Raw genomic sequence first — 15,466 nt, forward strand, 5'->3', positions numbered from 1 at the left:
GATTGCAGTCCTCGCCTGCGGCTCGGCCTGCAAACTCACACTTGTCAGAAAAAAATTTTTCGTCCTCGTATTGTAATGTACTATTAAAAATCAATGTTATACATTTTTGTAATACTCTTTTTATAAATGGCAGTGATGGCCTAGTGGTTAAGAAACTCGGCCTCTTGATCGAGGGGTCCGAGATTCAAATCCCAGGCATTCACGCACCTCTAATTTTTCAAAGTTATGTGCATATTACAAATCACTTGTTTAAACGGTGAAGGCAAACATCGTGAGGAAATCTGCATACCTGAGAAAAAGATATATAAGGAAGTCTAACAATTCGCACTTGTCCAGCGCGGTGGACTATGGACTAATCCTTCTCATTCTGAGAGGAGACCCGTGCCCAGCAGTGGGACAGTAATGGGTTGTTGATGACTCTATATCTGTCTTCTCTAAAATCAGTGTAAAAATAAATTGTCTATATTTAAAAAAAATCTAATTTAAACGAAAATGGCTGTTAATATGACACAAATATATTCTTTAGTCACTCTTTGATATCGAATAATGTTTTTTTGGAAATTACTAACATCTAAATCTAGATTTTATTGAGTCTGGATATGTAACTAATAATTAAAACCTGGATTAATATTAGTAATATTATAGTTTGATCACGTGACGCAGCGGTCACCATACCGGTCTGTCGCGCTGAGAGTTCCGGGTTCGATCCCCGGCCAGACAAATATCTGAATGGTGAATTTAGATTTTTATAGGTCTGGGTGTTTGTGTATTCGTCTCTGTGTGTCCATAACACCCACGACACAGGGAATCCTAGTGTGGGGCTATGGGTGTAGAAAGTCTAAGATTAGTTAAATCCCCCGTTAGAGTAAGTGATCATGTCTGGACAGCGGCCGTGCTCCGACTGTCTCAGTTCGGAGCTTGTATATATAAGAGATACTGAGAAAACTTCGATAGCGTGATTCAGAAATACTAGTAGCGCCATTTTTGAAAAAAATGCGGGAAGTCGCTACAGTAGGTTAAATAATTGAATTAATATTATTAGATTATTAGTACTGTTTTAATTTTATAAAACCCTTCATAGTTTGACTATAGTGGCACCACAGCTAGACCTTTTTGTCTTAAAAAGCGGTTTAAACCAGATTTTAGAACCTTGGCATAAAATATTGGAACTATAATTAGGATATTAACCACATTAGGTACTTCAAAATGAATGAATGAAATGAAGAAATGAATGAAAGAAGTGAAGGTGGTAGAACCCTTTGCGGTTCGACTTCGGCGGCACCACCGCCACACCTATTTCTACCTAATAACTGCAGTGTTAGGTGCTGCTGTGTTCCGACTTTTCCGAGAAAGACTTTTCAGAGGCATTCCAGCTTAGTCCTCAGGGGTAGCGGCGCATCTGTGGCCGACCTCAGGTAGGAATACCTAATCCTATCTGGGGTTGATTACAGATGTCCATGGGCGGCAGTAGCCACTTACCATCAGGTGGACTGCATGCTCGTCTGCTACTCTTATATTATAAAAAAAAAAAAGAAAATAGTCTTGATAATGATTTTCAAACTTTTTCAAATTATAATTAACACATGATTTTAAATCATAAAAATTACATTTCATACAATTTTTTTTTCGTGAAATAAATTATAGATTTAAATTTATTTTGTGACAACCCTAATTGTAAACTATGTCGTGCATAGAAAAAATAGGTGATAGGAAAAAAAAATATGTTTAAAAAATATGTATATGTATAAATAATTATTGGTGATTGTGTAGATTCGGGAGTATTTGAGTAATTAAGCGCATGATCATATAATTTGCTGTTAGGATCCGGTAGATGGCGTTATTGTCTATTTTTTATTTATGTCTATATTTATGAACTACTTTGGTAATACAATTATGCTCAATAAGGGCTTAACGAAATCAATAATTGTGGCTAATAGATGGCGCTAAGGTAAAATTAATAGTAATTTAAAATTTAATTAATGCCATCTGAAAACCTTAGTTTTTCAGAAATTATTTCTCATCGCGCCATCTAACGGAAAGGGCAGAACAACTATAAGTCCAACTATGACAGTAATTTTATAAAAAATATATTAATTTTTACTTTTAAGCCACTTTCAAAATATTCAATTACTCTTTTCAAAATAATTTCATTAATTTTTAAAACATAATAGGGTTCTACTAATTCAAAAAGTAAAGCTATCGAAACTCCACGGGATCCTGCAGATAAGCATCTCAAAAAATTGTGTGACGGTGGTACCACTTAAGTCAAACCAATTTTAACCTTCTCAAATCGTCCCAACATCTCGTATTCTTATCGTGCACGCAAGAATTTCATAGCGTTATCAGTTCAAGCGTATCTTTCATAATTGTGTAAACAGTATTACAAACATTGCAGTATTATTACCGTTGTTAATAATCAATCTATCCACTGATTCGATCCAAAGATCGAAATTTGACAATTTCTACCTACTGACTAAATTTCTAAGAATATTTTCTAATTTCGATATATTGGTACGCAAAAATCAGAATTTCTAGTATAAAGAAATTATTAACGAAATTTGTCATTTTTCTAGTAAGAATATTTTAAAATTTCAATTTTTTGGTATGTATAAATGAGAATGTCCAGTATGAAGAAATTGTCCAACATCAACCTTTGGTAGGCAAAACAATGGATAGATTGGTTATTAATAACAGGCGTGAGAAAATAACGCCTGAATATCTAATTTCAACCTCTACATTATTAGTTATGAAATTTGAAATATTGTGCATTTTTTTTTAATATTAAATGATATTAGATTAGATAAAATTTAAGATGATGTGCTAACATAAATCCAGGTCTTCAATTACCAAAATATCTAGACATTAAAAATATCCAGAACTCAATAAAAAAATCTTATACATTTTTTTCTCTCACGCGTAAAGGACTATACTCGTGTGACAGAAAAAATCCCTTAAATTCAGGGATGAACGATATATCGAAATATCGAACCCAAAATATCGATATTTATGATCATATTGAAACCATAACCAATACGATATTACCGAAAGAAATTGATATAAGGATATAGAAAAATTTCAATATTTTATACGATCTTCTATACTATGTCAGAAAATCGTTAAAATTTATAATCTGTGAAATTTTCGGGGAAAAAAATTGAAGAAGATATTCCTCTTCCCTATAGATGTTGATATATCGATATTATAGCGTTTAAATTTTCGATATTATCAGCATATCGATATTTTAGACCATCTATATAAAATCGATAATTTCACAAATCCATTCCCATTATTACCTAACCATTTTGTAGTACCAAACATTGTTTACTTACATCTTACAGCAATCCTCTTAGCCAGGTGGCCAGCCCATCTGCCTAGCGCCGAGGACGTGGAGATGAAGGTGGTATACCGACTGTGCACCGTGTCTCCCGTTGTTGATCACCAGCCTCCATCCACCGGGGGCTCTCTCCGAGCCGAGGGAACGCGCCACTAGCATCAGGTGACCCAAGAGCTGGAAATAAAAATAGATTTTTAACGATTAAGCAGTGATAGCCTAGTGGTTAAGAAACTCGGCCTCTTGATCAACGGGTGCAAGATACAAATCCCAGGTACCTCTGATTTTTCAATGTTTTGTGCGAATTGGAAATTAATTATCACTTGCTTAAACGGTGAAGGAAAACATTGTGAGGAAACATGCATACCTGAGAAAACTTAAAAAAGAATCAAAGGTATGTGAAGTCTACCAATTCACACTTGGCCGACGCTGTGGACTGTGGCTTAATCCTTCTCATTCTGATAGGAGACCCGGCCCAGCCCAGCCCGGCAGTGGGACAGTAATGGGTTGATGATGATGATTGCTACAAGTTAGATAATTTGATATATATAAGCATATATATATCATTGAAACTTTTGTAGTGTACCAGTATTGTAGAAAACAAGTAGATAGACAGACAGATTTTTTTATAGTATTGGAGTAGCAGACGAGCATGCAGTGCAACTGATGGTAAGTGGCTGTTGTCGCCCATGGACACCTGTAATCAACCCCAGATAGGTTTAGATATTCCTACCTAAGGGGCGGTCAGAGATACCCCTGCAGACTAAGCTGGAACGCCTCGCCTAAAGTATGCCTCCACACCCTTCAAACCAGAACACAGCAGCGCTTAACACTGCTGTTATAACAGAAATAGGTGTGGCGGTGGTGCCGCCAGAGTAGAACCTCAAAGGATTCTACCTTCAAATCTAACTGATCAATCATCTAATAATTATTATAATCATCAAAATGAAAATCAAAAACAATCTATTACAATGTTAACATTCCTATACGGTTACTAGGGTGATATGTTATCTTTTATCTTTAAAGAATCTGTCTCGTATAACCGCAATTAATTACTAAACAAACATGTATGTTTGTTCTGTGTATATCTCTCAACACACATGAAATGGCGTGACTAAATGTGTGAAAACATGTTTTTAAAACTCTGAGGCCCCATATATCTGCAGTAATATATTGTGTTGTAAGAGTCAGATAAACGTATGTACATTTTGTCAATTTTACAGGAGAGCAGAAATAGTGTGAAAACTCGCCACTTCAAACTTTACCAGATTATTAATAGAGATAATATACAGTAGTTGAAATAAAAATATTGAATATAGCGTTACATCGTTTTGCCATTTCATAAAAGACTACATTGTGGACCGTTTTGTGAAAAAGAAACCATTTTCGATTTTTTGTACATACGTTCATCTGACTCTTACACCGCGATATATTGTATGGGTCTGATAGTGGCAGTGGAAAATAAAAACATCTATTTATCTGGCAGCGTTTCCATGTTAGGATAAAAGTTGGCAAGAACCTATTTCTGCCTAATAACAGCATTTCAACTAAGGTTAGCCTATGGTCTTATCATCTTCAAGGGTTGATTACAGATGTTCATGGGAGGCAGTAACCACTTACCATTAGATCGACTGCATATTCATTTTCTATATATTAAAAGCATAAAGAAGTCATCGAAATAGAACCACAAAGGGTTCCACCACCTTCTATCATATGGAGCACATTTTTAAAATTACCAAAATCATTTTGCATCAATCAGCACCTTTATGCAAATGTAAAGGATTCTGTTATAAATGAAATAATCTCATAATAAGACCAATTTGAGACTCAAATAAAATAAAAACAAGTTAGAAACTTGTTTCATAATGGAATGTCTGAGAATGCATACATTTTGAATAAATTTAAATAAATTCTTGCATAATCAGTATAATTTGCTATGGAATTTGAGATTAGAATAATCATAGTTATCATAGACAAACAATAGAATTTAATTAAATGTAATTTAATTTTAGAAATAAAGTTATCTTAAAGTTAAAAAAAAAGAAAACCAATTTTCCAAATCGGGACCCGGCAATGTAGTTCTAATTTCAAGATTAGAACGCAGAATTAAAGTTTAAATTACGTTGCAATAACATCGTACCACATTGCAAGGGCAAATTCTATTCGAACTTCCCTATCCCGGTGCATCTACGAGATAATTTACACTGTAATTCAAAATACTAAGGTCGCTTTTAGAATGGGTACCCACCTCTTTGTCGCTTGGCTCAGCATCTTGCAAGCGCGGAATTCTTCGCTTCGGTATCACTAGAAAATGGACCGGCGCTTGTGGGGATATGTCGTTGAACGCCAAACATAAGTCGTCCTCGTAAATAATATCCGCTTTGATCTCCTTCGATATTATTTTGTCGAAAATCGTCGGCCCCGGCGAGGCCATACTGCTCGCTTGCGCGCGTTTTACCTCGTCACTATAAGGCCGCCGGACCGCAATGGCCGCACCACGGTTCAAATCGTAAATGTTCGTCGGATAACTCTTCTTCAAACGGAATTTAAGGGCCCGTTGGAGAACTTTGTTAAACATTTTTGCGGTTTTATCGTTAAATAAATCTATAACATACTCCTCTATCGTTTCGCGACTGGTTTGACAGTTCGAGTTTTGACATGTGATGTGATGTGACGTAATGTTTGTCTCATAAATTCCTTTGCGAGGTGGGCAATGCATACGCATACAATCAGCCTATACAGCCAAATTGTGTATTAAAAATGCCAGATTAAACTAACTTGACCGTTCTTCCAAACCTAATAAAACATGAGAGTAGCGTACTTGACTTTCCGAACGTTTCCTATTCGTGGTCTCTGTCTTACCTATCTATCCGTCCCTTTCTAACGGTCCGGCGACCCTCTCTCACCGTGGCAGAGGTTTGCAGGTAGCTGCAATGCCTCTTGCGATCATTGGCGTCTTGACTTTCGATCTAAAACGGACGTAGCCCCAAGATATAAGAGATTTTAGTGTTCAGTTACTTAATATTAAAATACAGTGATTATTACGGAATATAACTTGTGGTGAGTTTTTTAAATATTTTTTTTTTTAAATTCTAAGTTTGTGGTATGCCTTATTACCACAATACTTTACAGTGGTCTTTGCATTAATATCAGTTAAAGGATTATTAATGTGTTGTTATAATCTACCCTCCAATAATTAATATTATTATAGCAATTTTAACAAAGTGTATTTCAATAAAATGGTGTTACCATTCGATTCTAAATGCTTATTTTCAGTTTTCTTGTAGTTTTGGAATAACTATGGAGGGATCTAACTGCATAAGTACTGCACAGGGTGCGCAGAAATCTCCTAGAAAACGGAAGGAACAGGAAACTAGTACCTCTGATTCCGACACAACAAGTTCGGAATCTAGTTCAAGAGGTAAGTCAAAAGCTAAACGACGCCGCGATCGTAAATATGACAAATTATTCAGGGAAATCAATATGCTTAAAAATCAAATTAATAGTTCTAACTCCAATAACTACCCACAACAATGTTGTAGTTATAATGATCAATGCGACTACGTTGATCTTAATTGTAGCGACGATTTAATTGATGAGGCGGGTCCTTCTCCTACGGGGAAACCTGTTGAACTCACCTGGACTTTGGGCACCAAAACACAGGAGCCTTCGATACCAGCCGCAGACCCGGTGTATGTGCAACAACTAAGTGACATACAACGGTTCAACCAAGAAGAGTGGAACAATGTCAGATACGCCGATGTACAGAAGCTGTACGTCCGCTCGCCCGGCTTTACTGCTTTACAAGCTAATGACGAGATTAGGCGTTACGACGTATCACGTTCTGACGCTACCTTAGAGAAAGCATTTGCAGGAACCACTTACGCTCTTCTGAAGCAACGTGAAGCTTTACAAGCCGAATTCACGACGTTTTTGTCTTGGGTGAATGAACAAGGAGCATCAGTATCGTACAACACGATTTATGATAAAATAAATGAAATATTCACCAACGGTGAATACGTTAAGGCGTATAACGATACCCTTCAAATAGTGTGTGGCCATAGGGCCGAAATTATACAGCGCAGGCGAGAGGCTACCCTGGCGTCTGTGAAGGATATTTACCATAGAAGTGCTTTTCGTAAAATACCCCCAACTATAAACAATTTGTTTGATGTGGACAAATTCAGCGCTTTGATAGAAAAGTTCGGTGGAATGAAAAATGTTTTCTGGCCTAATTACAAGGATCGCAAAACCCCTGCACCGCAGAACGATCCGAGCCCGTCTACCTCAGCCTTGCATCAACACGGCAATGCGACTAGTCGGCCCCAGAGCAATAGAGGTAACGCCTCAAGGGGTTCGTTCAAACGAAATTCGTTTCATAGCGGAAAGAGCTCTAGAGGCCATCATAACTACAAGTCCTCAAAAGGACCACAGTCCCGCTCCTCCTTATCCCACCGGGATCGGGGAAGTCGGCAACGTTCACAATTTTGACAATCAAAGCACATTTGTTGCCGGTCAGCTCACGTTTCACTACAAACAATGGCAACGCCTGGGAGCACCGGTGCACATCTTAAAGATAATAAAAGGGTATCATATACCGTTCGAGGCCAAACCCCCGCTATATATACCCAACTCTCGCAGCAGAATAACACAATCATCTCCAGAGATGGATATCATCATAATAAAAATGCTCAGACAAGGGGTACTCGAACCTGCGGACCTCTCTCCGAGCTTCATATCACCCATATTTTTGAGGCCAAAAAGCGACGGCACGTCGCGACCCATTTTCAACCTGAAGCGGTTAAACAAATACGTACAACCAGAAAGGTTCAGACTAATAAATGTACAGCGAGTCCCCGACTTCTTACAACCTTACGACTGGATGGCAAAATTGGACATTCACCAGGCCTACTTTCATCTCCCGGTTGCCGCAGCTCACAGGAGATTCCTTCGGTTGTTGTACAAAGGAAAATTAATGCAAATGACTTGTCTGCCCTTCGGGCTAAGCACAGCACCAAAGTCTTTCGCGGCGATGACGAACTGGATCGGCGAACAGCTTCGCAATCAGGGGATTCGTGTCCTCATTTACTTAGACGACTTCTTCTTGGTTCACCAAGACTACCATCACTTGAAGGAGCATGTCAACTTGGCAATCCACACCCTAACAAACCTGGGATGGACACTAAATTTAGAAAAATCTATAACCTCCCCGAGAAGGTCTGTAGAATTCCTAGGCGTAATGTGGGACCCCTGGAAAAACGAAAAATATCTGCCACAGAGATCAACATGCAAATTGGAAAAACAAGTCTCAAAACTCCTACACATAAGGAAGGCAAATCTGGTCGAATTACAAAAAGTAGTTGGAACTCTGAACTTCGCCAGTTTTGTAGTCCCCAGAGGGCGTCTGCACTATCGCTACCTTCAAGAGCAACTAAACCTTACGTTGAAAAAGTCTTCAAGGTATTTACCCCTTTCGAAAGAAACGATGACAGAACTTCGCTGGTGGCTTCAGCACTACAAGGTCCGGTCCAAAATACACGTACATGCCCCAGTGCATCATCTAGTGACCGACGCGAGCGACGTAGGTTGGGGAGCAATGCTGGACAACCAACCTCTCTCGGGCCAATGGACCTCGGAGGAAAAGTCTTTACATTCCAACCTGAAGGAGATGATTGCAATAGTCAATGTACTTCGCGATCATTGTCAACTCCTGAAATCCACAGCACTTCACATACAAAGCGACAACATGACAGTGGTCTCGTATATTCGGAACGAAGGAGGCACCAAGTCCAAAGCATTAATGGATTTAACACGCAAGGCGTTTGCGATCTTAGACGATTTCCAGATTCATGTCTCGATTTACCACATTCCTGGCCAATACAATGGTCATGCGGACAGGTTGTCACGACAAAAAATGACACCAGAGTGGCACCTCCTACCGGAGATCACACACAGAGTATTTGCAAAATGGGGGACACCTGTGGTAGATCTATTTGCCTCGGAACAAGCTCATGTGGTGGATACGTACGGCACTCTAGACAGACGAGACAACAAGGCGAGTATCTACGATGCTCTGAGCATCGATTGGAGTTTCAGTCTGGCTTGGATATTTCCCCCACCTTATCTAATGCCCAAAATATTGGCTCACCTCAATCGCGCTCGAGGAATTTATCTTATAGTAGCCCCACGCTGGGAAAAGGTATACTGGAGGCCCGATCTGAAACACCGGGCTCTATCAGCCCCGTTCACCTTGAAGAATCTCGACCGAGTTCTGATAGACGTATCCACAGGTCTTCCTCCTCCAAATGTGAAAGAGATGACCCTCGAAATATGGCGATGTGGGGGTGGGATGAGCACCTGAAAAATTGGACTGAAGAGCAAAGAATATTACTTACATCTAGTTGGCGGCAATCAACCTTGAACACATATCGCCCTGCATGGAATCGATGGCTTAGTTGGACCCAACAGAACAATGTTAATAAATGCAAGCCCTCTGGATCTGACCTGGCTCAATTTTTAGCTGACCTGCATCAGAAAGACAAGCTCGCCCTAAACACCATACTAGTCCACAAATCTGTGGTTTCCACATTCTGTGATCCAAACAACCGGTATAAATTAAGCTCCCACATCCTTGTTAAACAAGTATTAAAAGCTATAAGCTTAGCTAAACCTAAACTCTTAAAACCACCCATTTGGGATATAGATACCTTCGCGAATTACTTGGCAACGAAAAACCCAGACACTAAAAGCTTATATGAAGCATCATGTCACACCGCATCTATTTTACTTTTATGCTCGGGAAGACGTATTCATGATTTAACTTTATTAAAAATTTCCCCCGAACATTGTATTATATCTGAAGAATACATAATTTTGAAACCAACCTTTGGGTCAAAAACAGATTCGATCACCCATCGGCAGTCTTACTGGAAGCTCATAAAAAATACAACTAATAAGGCTCTGGACCCCGTTCATTGGATTCGTCTCTTGATACAACTATCGCAACATAGAAGACTTTCATCCGCAATGAGTGAATGTCTATTTCTGACAACTGCAGGTCAAGCAAAGCCCGCATCAAATACGGTGATATCAGGCTGGGTGAAGCGTTATTTAAAAGAGGCCAAAATTGATGCGAGCCCTGGAAGTTGTAGATCAGCAGTGGCGTCGAAGAATTGGCTTGAAAACTTTTCTCTTAATGATATATTGGCTAGGGGAAATTGGAGGTCTGCTAATACTTTCATAAAGTTCTATCAACGGGAAGTTGAACCTTCATCAGACAACCGTAGTGAAACGTTGATTACAAATTTATTTTCTCCTAATGATTGAAATCAATATACAGTGATTACTTATTCTTGGAAAAATTATACTTATGTTGTAATATAATTTAATTACAGAAATATATTATTTTTGGTTCAAATCTAAAAATAGTTTCATTATGACATCACCTTGGCGTCCTCTCTCACCAGGCGAAAACAAACAAATCTCTCATGTTTTATTAGGTTTGGAAGAACGGTCAAGTTAGTTTAATAGTGACGTTTTACCTTACAATAAAACGTTTATTAAACATACTTACCTTCTTCCAAACCTAATACTCCAACTCTGCCTGGTGAAAACATGCGAGCCAATGATCGCAAGAGGCATTGCAGCTACCTGCAAACCTCTGCCACGGTGAGAGAGGGTCGCCGGACCGTTAGAAAGGGACGGATAGATAGGTAAGACAGAGACCACGAATAGGAAACGTTCGGAAAGTCAAGTACGCTACTCTCATGTTTTATTAGGTTTGGAAGAAGGTAAGTATGTTTAATAAACGTTTTATTGTAAGGTAAAACGTCACTATTTTAGAAGAGATAAAATTACTTATGAAGTTCAAAACAGTGATAGCCTAGTAGTTAAGAAACTCGGACTCTCGATCAAAGGGTCCGAGGTTCAAATCACAGGCACGCACATGATCACATCTGATTTTAAAAAATTATGTGCGTATTAGAAATTAATTATCACTTGCTAAACGGTGAAGGAAAACATCGTGAGGAAACCTGCATACCTGAGATTTATAAAAAAAAAATGTCAAAGGTATGTGAAGTCTACCAATACGCACTTGGCTAGCGCGGTGGACTATGGCCTGATCCTTCTCATCCTGAGAGGAGACCCGTGCCCAGCAGTGGAACAGTAATTGGTTAATAATGATGATGATGATGATGATTCTACTACCGTTGGCCAAGGACGCCTAGACTTTATACACCTTTTCAGAAATGAAAAAGATTCCTTAATGATGTCTTCCTTCACTATTAAGGCGATAAACAGATTCGAATCTGTTTATAGCGTGAAGAGCTAATTTTTAATCACTTAACATACTGCACCATCATATCAAGACCCTGTATAGGAAAAAAGGGATTAATAAAAATAAAAGCCGCCATACGGCATCCGTACAATATTTATTTATTTATTTATAGATATAAATTATTAAAGTTGTTAGTTTCAGTGACCACACCGACTATATTGCTATATTTCATGTGTAACATATTTCAATACCAACAAATCATTTAACAAACGCAGTATAAAATACAATCACTATATATAAAAAAAACAGTTTTAGTATGTTTGTAGCCGAAAAACTCAAAAAATAATCGATGGATTAACTTGACATTTGTACAAAATGTTGTAATTATATATAAGAGTGTTTTTATATACTTTTTATCCCGAAATTCCAACGGGAATATGTCTGAGACAACCAAAGCGTGGTCAGGTTTAACTAGTTATATATATAATATGTATATTTTCATAAGTTATTTACATTTTTAAGTGAGATTCTTGTTTACATGTATGTATACCTAGGGGCTAGCAGGGTGCAAACTAAGGGCCACTAGACCCCTTAGGAGTTCCAACACAATTATGTTTTCACGAAATTAAACCAAGCATATTTCTAACTTGTTCAATACATTTGAAACAATCTTCTTCTCCGCATACATGAAATTTTACTCAATGAATTGCTATTATGGGAACTAACACCGTTGTTTATAATAAAAAAGTTGTGTTGCTTCTACTATAAATATTACCATAAATTTTGGCATACATCAAAATCTCTTGGTATTCTGTATTCTCATCATTCCGAGACCCTGAAAATACTACATTCAAAATCATATATGTTCTTTAAACTCATTTTTAACTGCAAAAATATACATAAATTCAATTCGTCGTTCACAAAAAATAACAAAAAAATATTATGGACGTTTTTTCAAACTCATTTTCATTGCAAGAAAATATTCTTAAATTTAATTCGTCGGTGTGGCAACATTTGCATTAGGGGAAAAAAACATTTTTTACGATAACACTATACTAACTTATACTTTGCTTTATAATATGGTAATACCCAATGATATATGAAAACTATAGATACGTTACATGCCCACTGAACAACACAAAAAACTTATTTTGCTAATATTATATCTTATTCAATTGCTTACTGATTTTATATGTTACTCTTCTTTAAAAACGCTCTTAAAAGATTGTTAATCATATTACGGCGCCAATGTTCATATTTTTCACAGTGTTTATAAATGATCAAACCTATAACTTAATTTATGCAAAAATGTAAACAAATTAGTTAATGACGTTTTAATGTTTTATATATTGCTAATTATTTTTATTGTAATAATTACTTTCATATGGGATTTGAACTTACTGTATTTTAAATTAATAAAAGCACTCTTGATTCATATTTTGGTTACCGTTACGCCTCAACTTTTCGTGTTACACTTGATTTTACTCCTCATAAAATTTCCGTACCGGGCCTTATAACTCAAATCGTTTCTTAAGGAGTAAACTCCAAAAAGTGAGCGAAACGCGAGCGCATTGACACACACAAGCATTTTCCATTTTACTTACATATTACTACATAGACAAATATTCTATAAGGGACAGAGCTATTGGGACAATATGATAGAAAAAGACAACTATTGTTTGACATTGCGTTTCAAGTTTCATTCATACGTAAATATCGATGTAAATTTTGCGTCTCTGTCACTTTACTTGTGGAAGGAATACGTTGTCTCTTTCTTGTCAGTTACGTAATCATGGCGGACCAAACACGAAAAATAATGATAATATAATAATTTCTCCTCATTTACTTGTAATTTATAATTCCATTAAGCTTGTTTATATTTTGCGCATAATTTGTACACACAAATAATTTAATTTGTTGCACAAGAAGGCATTTTGAGTCTTAGAACACGAAAATAATGACGTTTAACGTGTACAGTGACATACGTATCAATTACTACGCCGCGCGAGAGCGACTGGAGTCGACAAACACCAATTGGTCGCTTTTGTATGTTTCAAGTTTTGCCCGCTAGTAACGTATCTTTAGTTATTATATGAATGATTATACCATATTTTCCCCCTAAACTTTGTGGTGTTGGAGCTCCAGGCCATCTTCAGCTGTGGGAAGGCTCGTGCCCAGCAGTGGGACAAGGACGTGTTATATTAGAGGATCTTTAGAATATTAATTATGTTATGTACTATAAATGTACTTGCTTATGTTAGAATAGGTTGGCAGATAAGTTCCCGCCGTTTATTAGTTTATCGTTCAATAAAAATAACTCTGATTATTAAAAAAAAATCTTCCTTATTGTTTACATCTTTTTGTAACATGGTTTTTATAATAGCTTTTTGTTAGAAATTCATTCAACCAAGCTGTCTTTTTACTCATTGTTTGTTTAATTTTGTTTTCTTTTTCATTTGATAAAAAAAAATTACCTACCATATTTGGGCGTCCGCCATCATGGATTTAGAATGACGTCACTAAGCATTGTCATCCAAACCAAATGTGTATGCAAAATTTCATTTAAATCGCTTGTTTACTGGTTTAAACAGTTGCTAGATTCGACCCCAACATAATACATAGGATCTAAAGAAAGTAAGTCTTGTAAAAAAAACGGCGAGAACTTAGTTGCCAACTTTATTATACAATAGATCGAGACTTTGCAAGCATGTGTTATTTCTATCACCATAATAACTTTGATAGTAATTATCGTAAACTATGATTTATTTTAAACTAACTAAAACTACATTTATACAACAGCTCGATATAATTATTTAGAAATTAATATTATAATCTATACAGACGCATATGCTTATCCAATTTTCTTATAATATAAAGGTGTTTTAGTGACAAGGGTACCACATTTAACAAATCGAAGTGAATTAATTGAAAATTTTAGAATAATTTTGTTCTTACACTTACTAATGAACGAAATTTACAAAGTTTGTTAAAATTAATGTCAATTTTTCAAAAAAAAAATGTTTAATTTTTATTTTAGAACACTAAAGTAGCAGACGAGCATACAGTCCACCTGATGGTAAGTGGCTACTGCCGCCCTTGGACATCTGTAATCAACCCCAGATAGGATTAGTCTTACCTGAGATCGGCCACAGATGCGTTACTACCCCTGAGGACTAAGCTGGAACGCCTCGGAAAAGTATGACTCCCTTACCACACCCTTCGAACCAGAACACAGCAGCGCCTAACACTGCTGTTATAACAGAAACAGGTGTGGCGGTGGTACCGCCGGAGTCGAACCACAGAGAGTTCTACCAAATTTGAATTTCATATTTTATTTTTGTCTATAATACAAAAGGTAGATTTAAATAACTTTACAAACGAAATTAATTGTAAATTCAGCATTTTACTATACATTTTTTTCATTTCACGATTTATGCAATCTGAATTAAACTTTTTCTTAATGTTTCACAATTTCTACTTATAATTGTCAAGTGTTCATTTTTATATCGCCCACCTCATTAAGTAGGTAGACAAGAAAATTATGACTACCCGCATTTAAAATACCACTATGTTCTTGCAAATAAATTAAATGAATTAAAAATATTAGCGTGCTTTGCGATTTCCACAACAAATTATGAGGAGACCCGTACCCAACTGGGACCCAAAACTCCCAGACAATCTTTAGTCAATAATAATTTAATTCAGATTGCTAAACCCTTGTAAAAAATTGTAAAAATTGCGTTTGACACAGATATATTAGTATAGTCCGCGCAAAATAGCTAGTCCGCTCTGAAGTTGTTGCGAGCGGGTGTTGTCATACAATTTGCTATGGCGACGCGATTCATTTCTATATTCAG

The 15,466-nt window shown here is 36.9% G+C and overlaps 1 protein-coding gene across 1 annotated transcript; it reads right to left on the bottom strand.

The window, feature by feature from the left end:
- Positions 1–3,174: 3,174 nt before the first annotated feature.
- LOC140757020 (uncharacterized HIT-like protein slr1234) lies at positions 3,175–5,976 on the bottom strand. Its single transcript, XM_073092573.1, has 2 exons — positions 5,580–5,976; positions 3,175–3,508 (listed from the first exon to the last, which is right to left on the bottom strand). The coding sequence occupies exons 1-2, from the start codon at positions 5,907–5,909 to the stop codon at positions 3,347–3,349; spliced, it is 492 nt and encodes a 163-aa protein (XP_072948674.1). The 5' UTR covers positions 5,910–5,976; the 3' UTR covers positions 3,175–3,346.
- Positions 5,977–15,466: the final 9,490 nt, after the last annotated feature.

This window comes from Epargyreus clarus, unplaced genomic scaffold (genome assembly GCF_041222505.1).
Source record: "Epargyreus clarus isolate Ecla_fem2 unplaced genomic scaffold, WU_Ecla_fem_2.2 ptg000036l, whole genome shotgun sequence".
Classification (NCBI taxonomy): domain Eukaryota; kingdom Metazoa; phylum Arthropoda; class Insecta; order Lepidoptera; family Hesperiidae; genus Epargyreus; species Epargyreus clarus.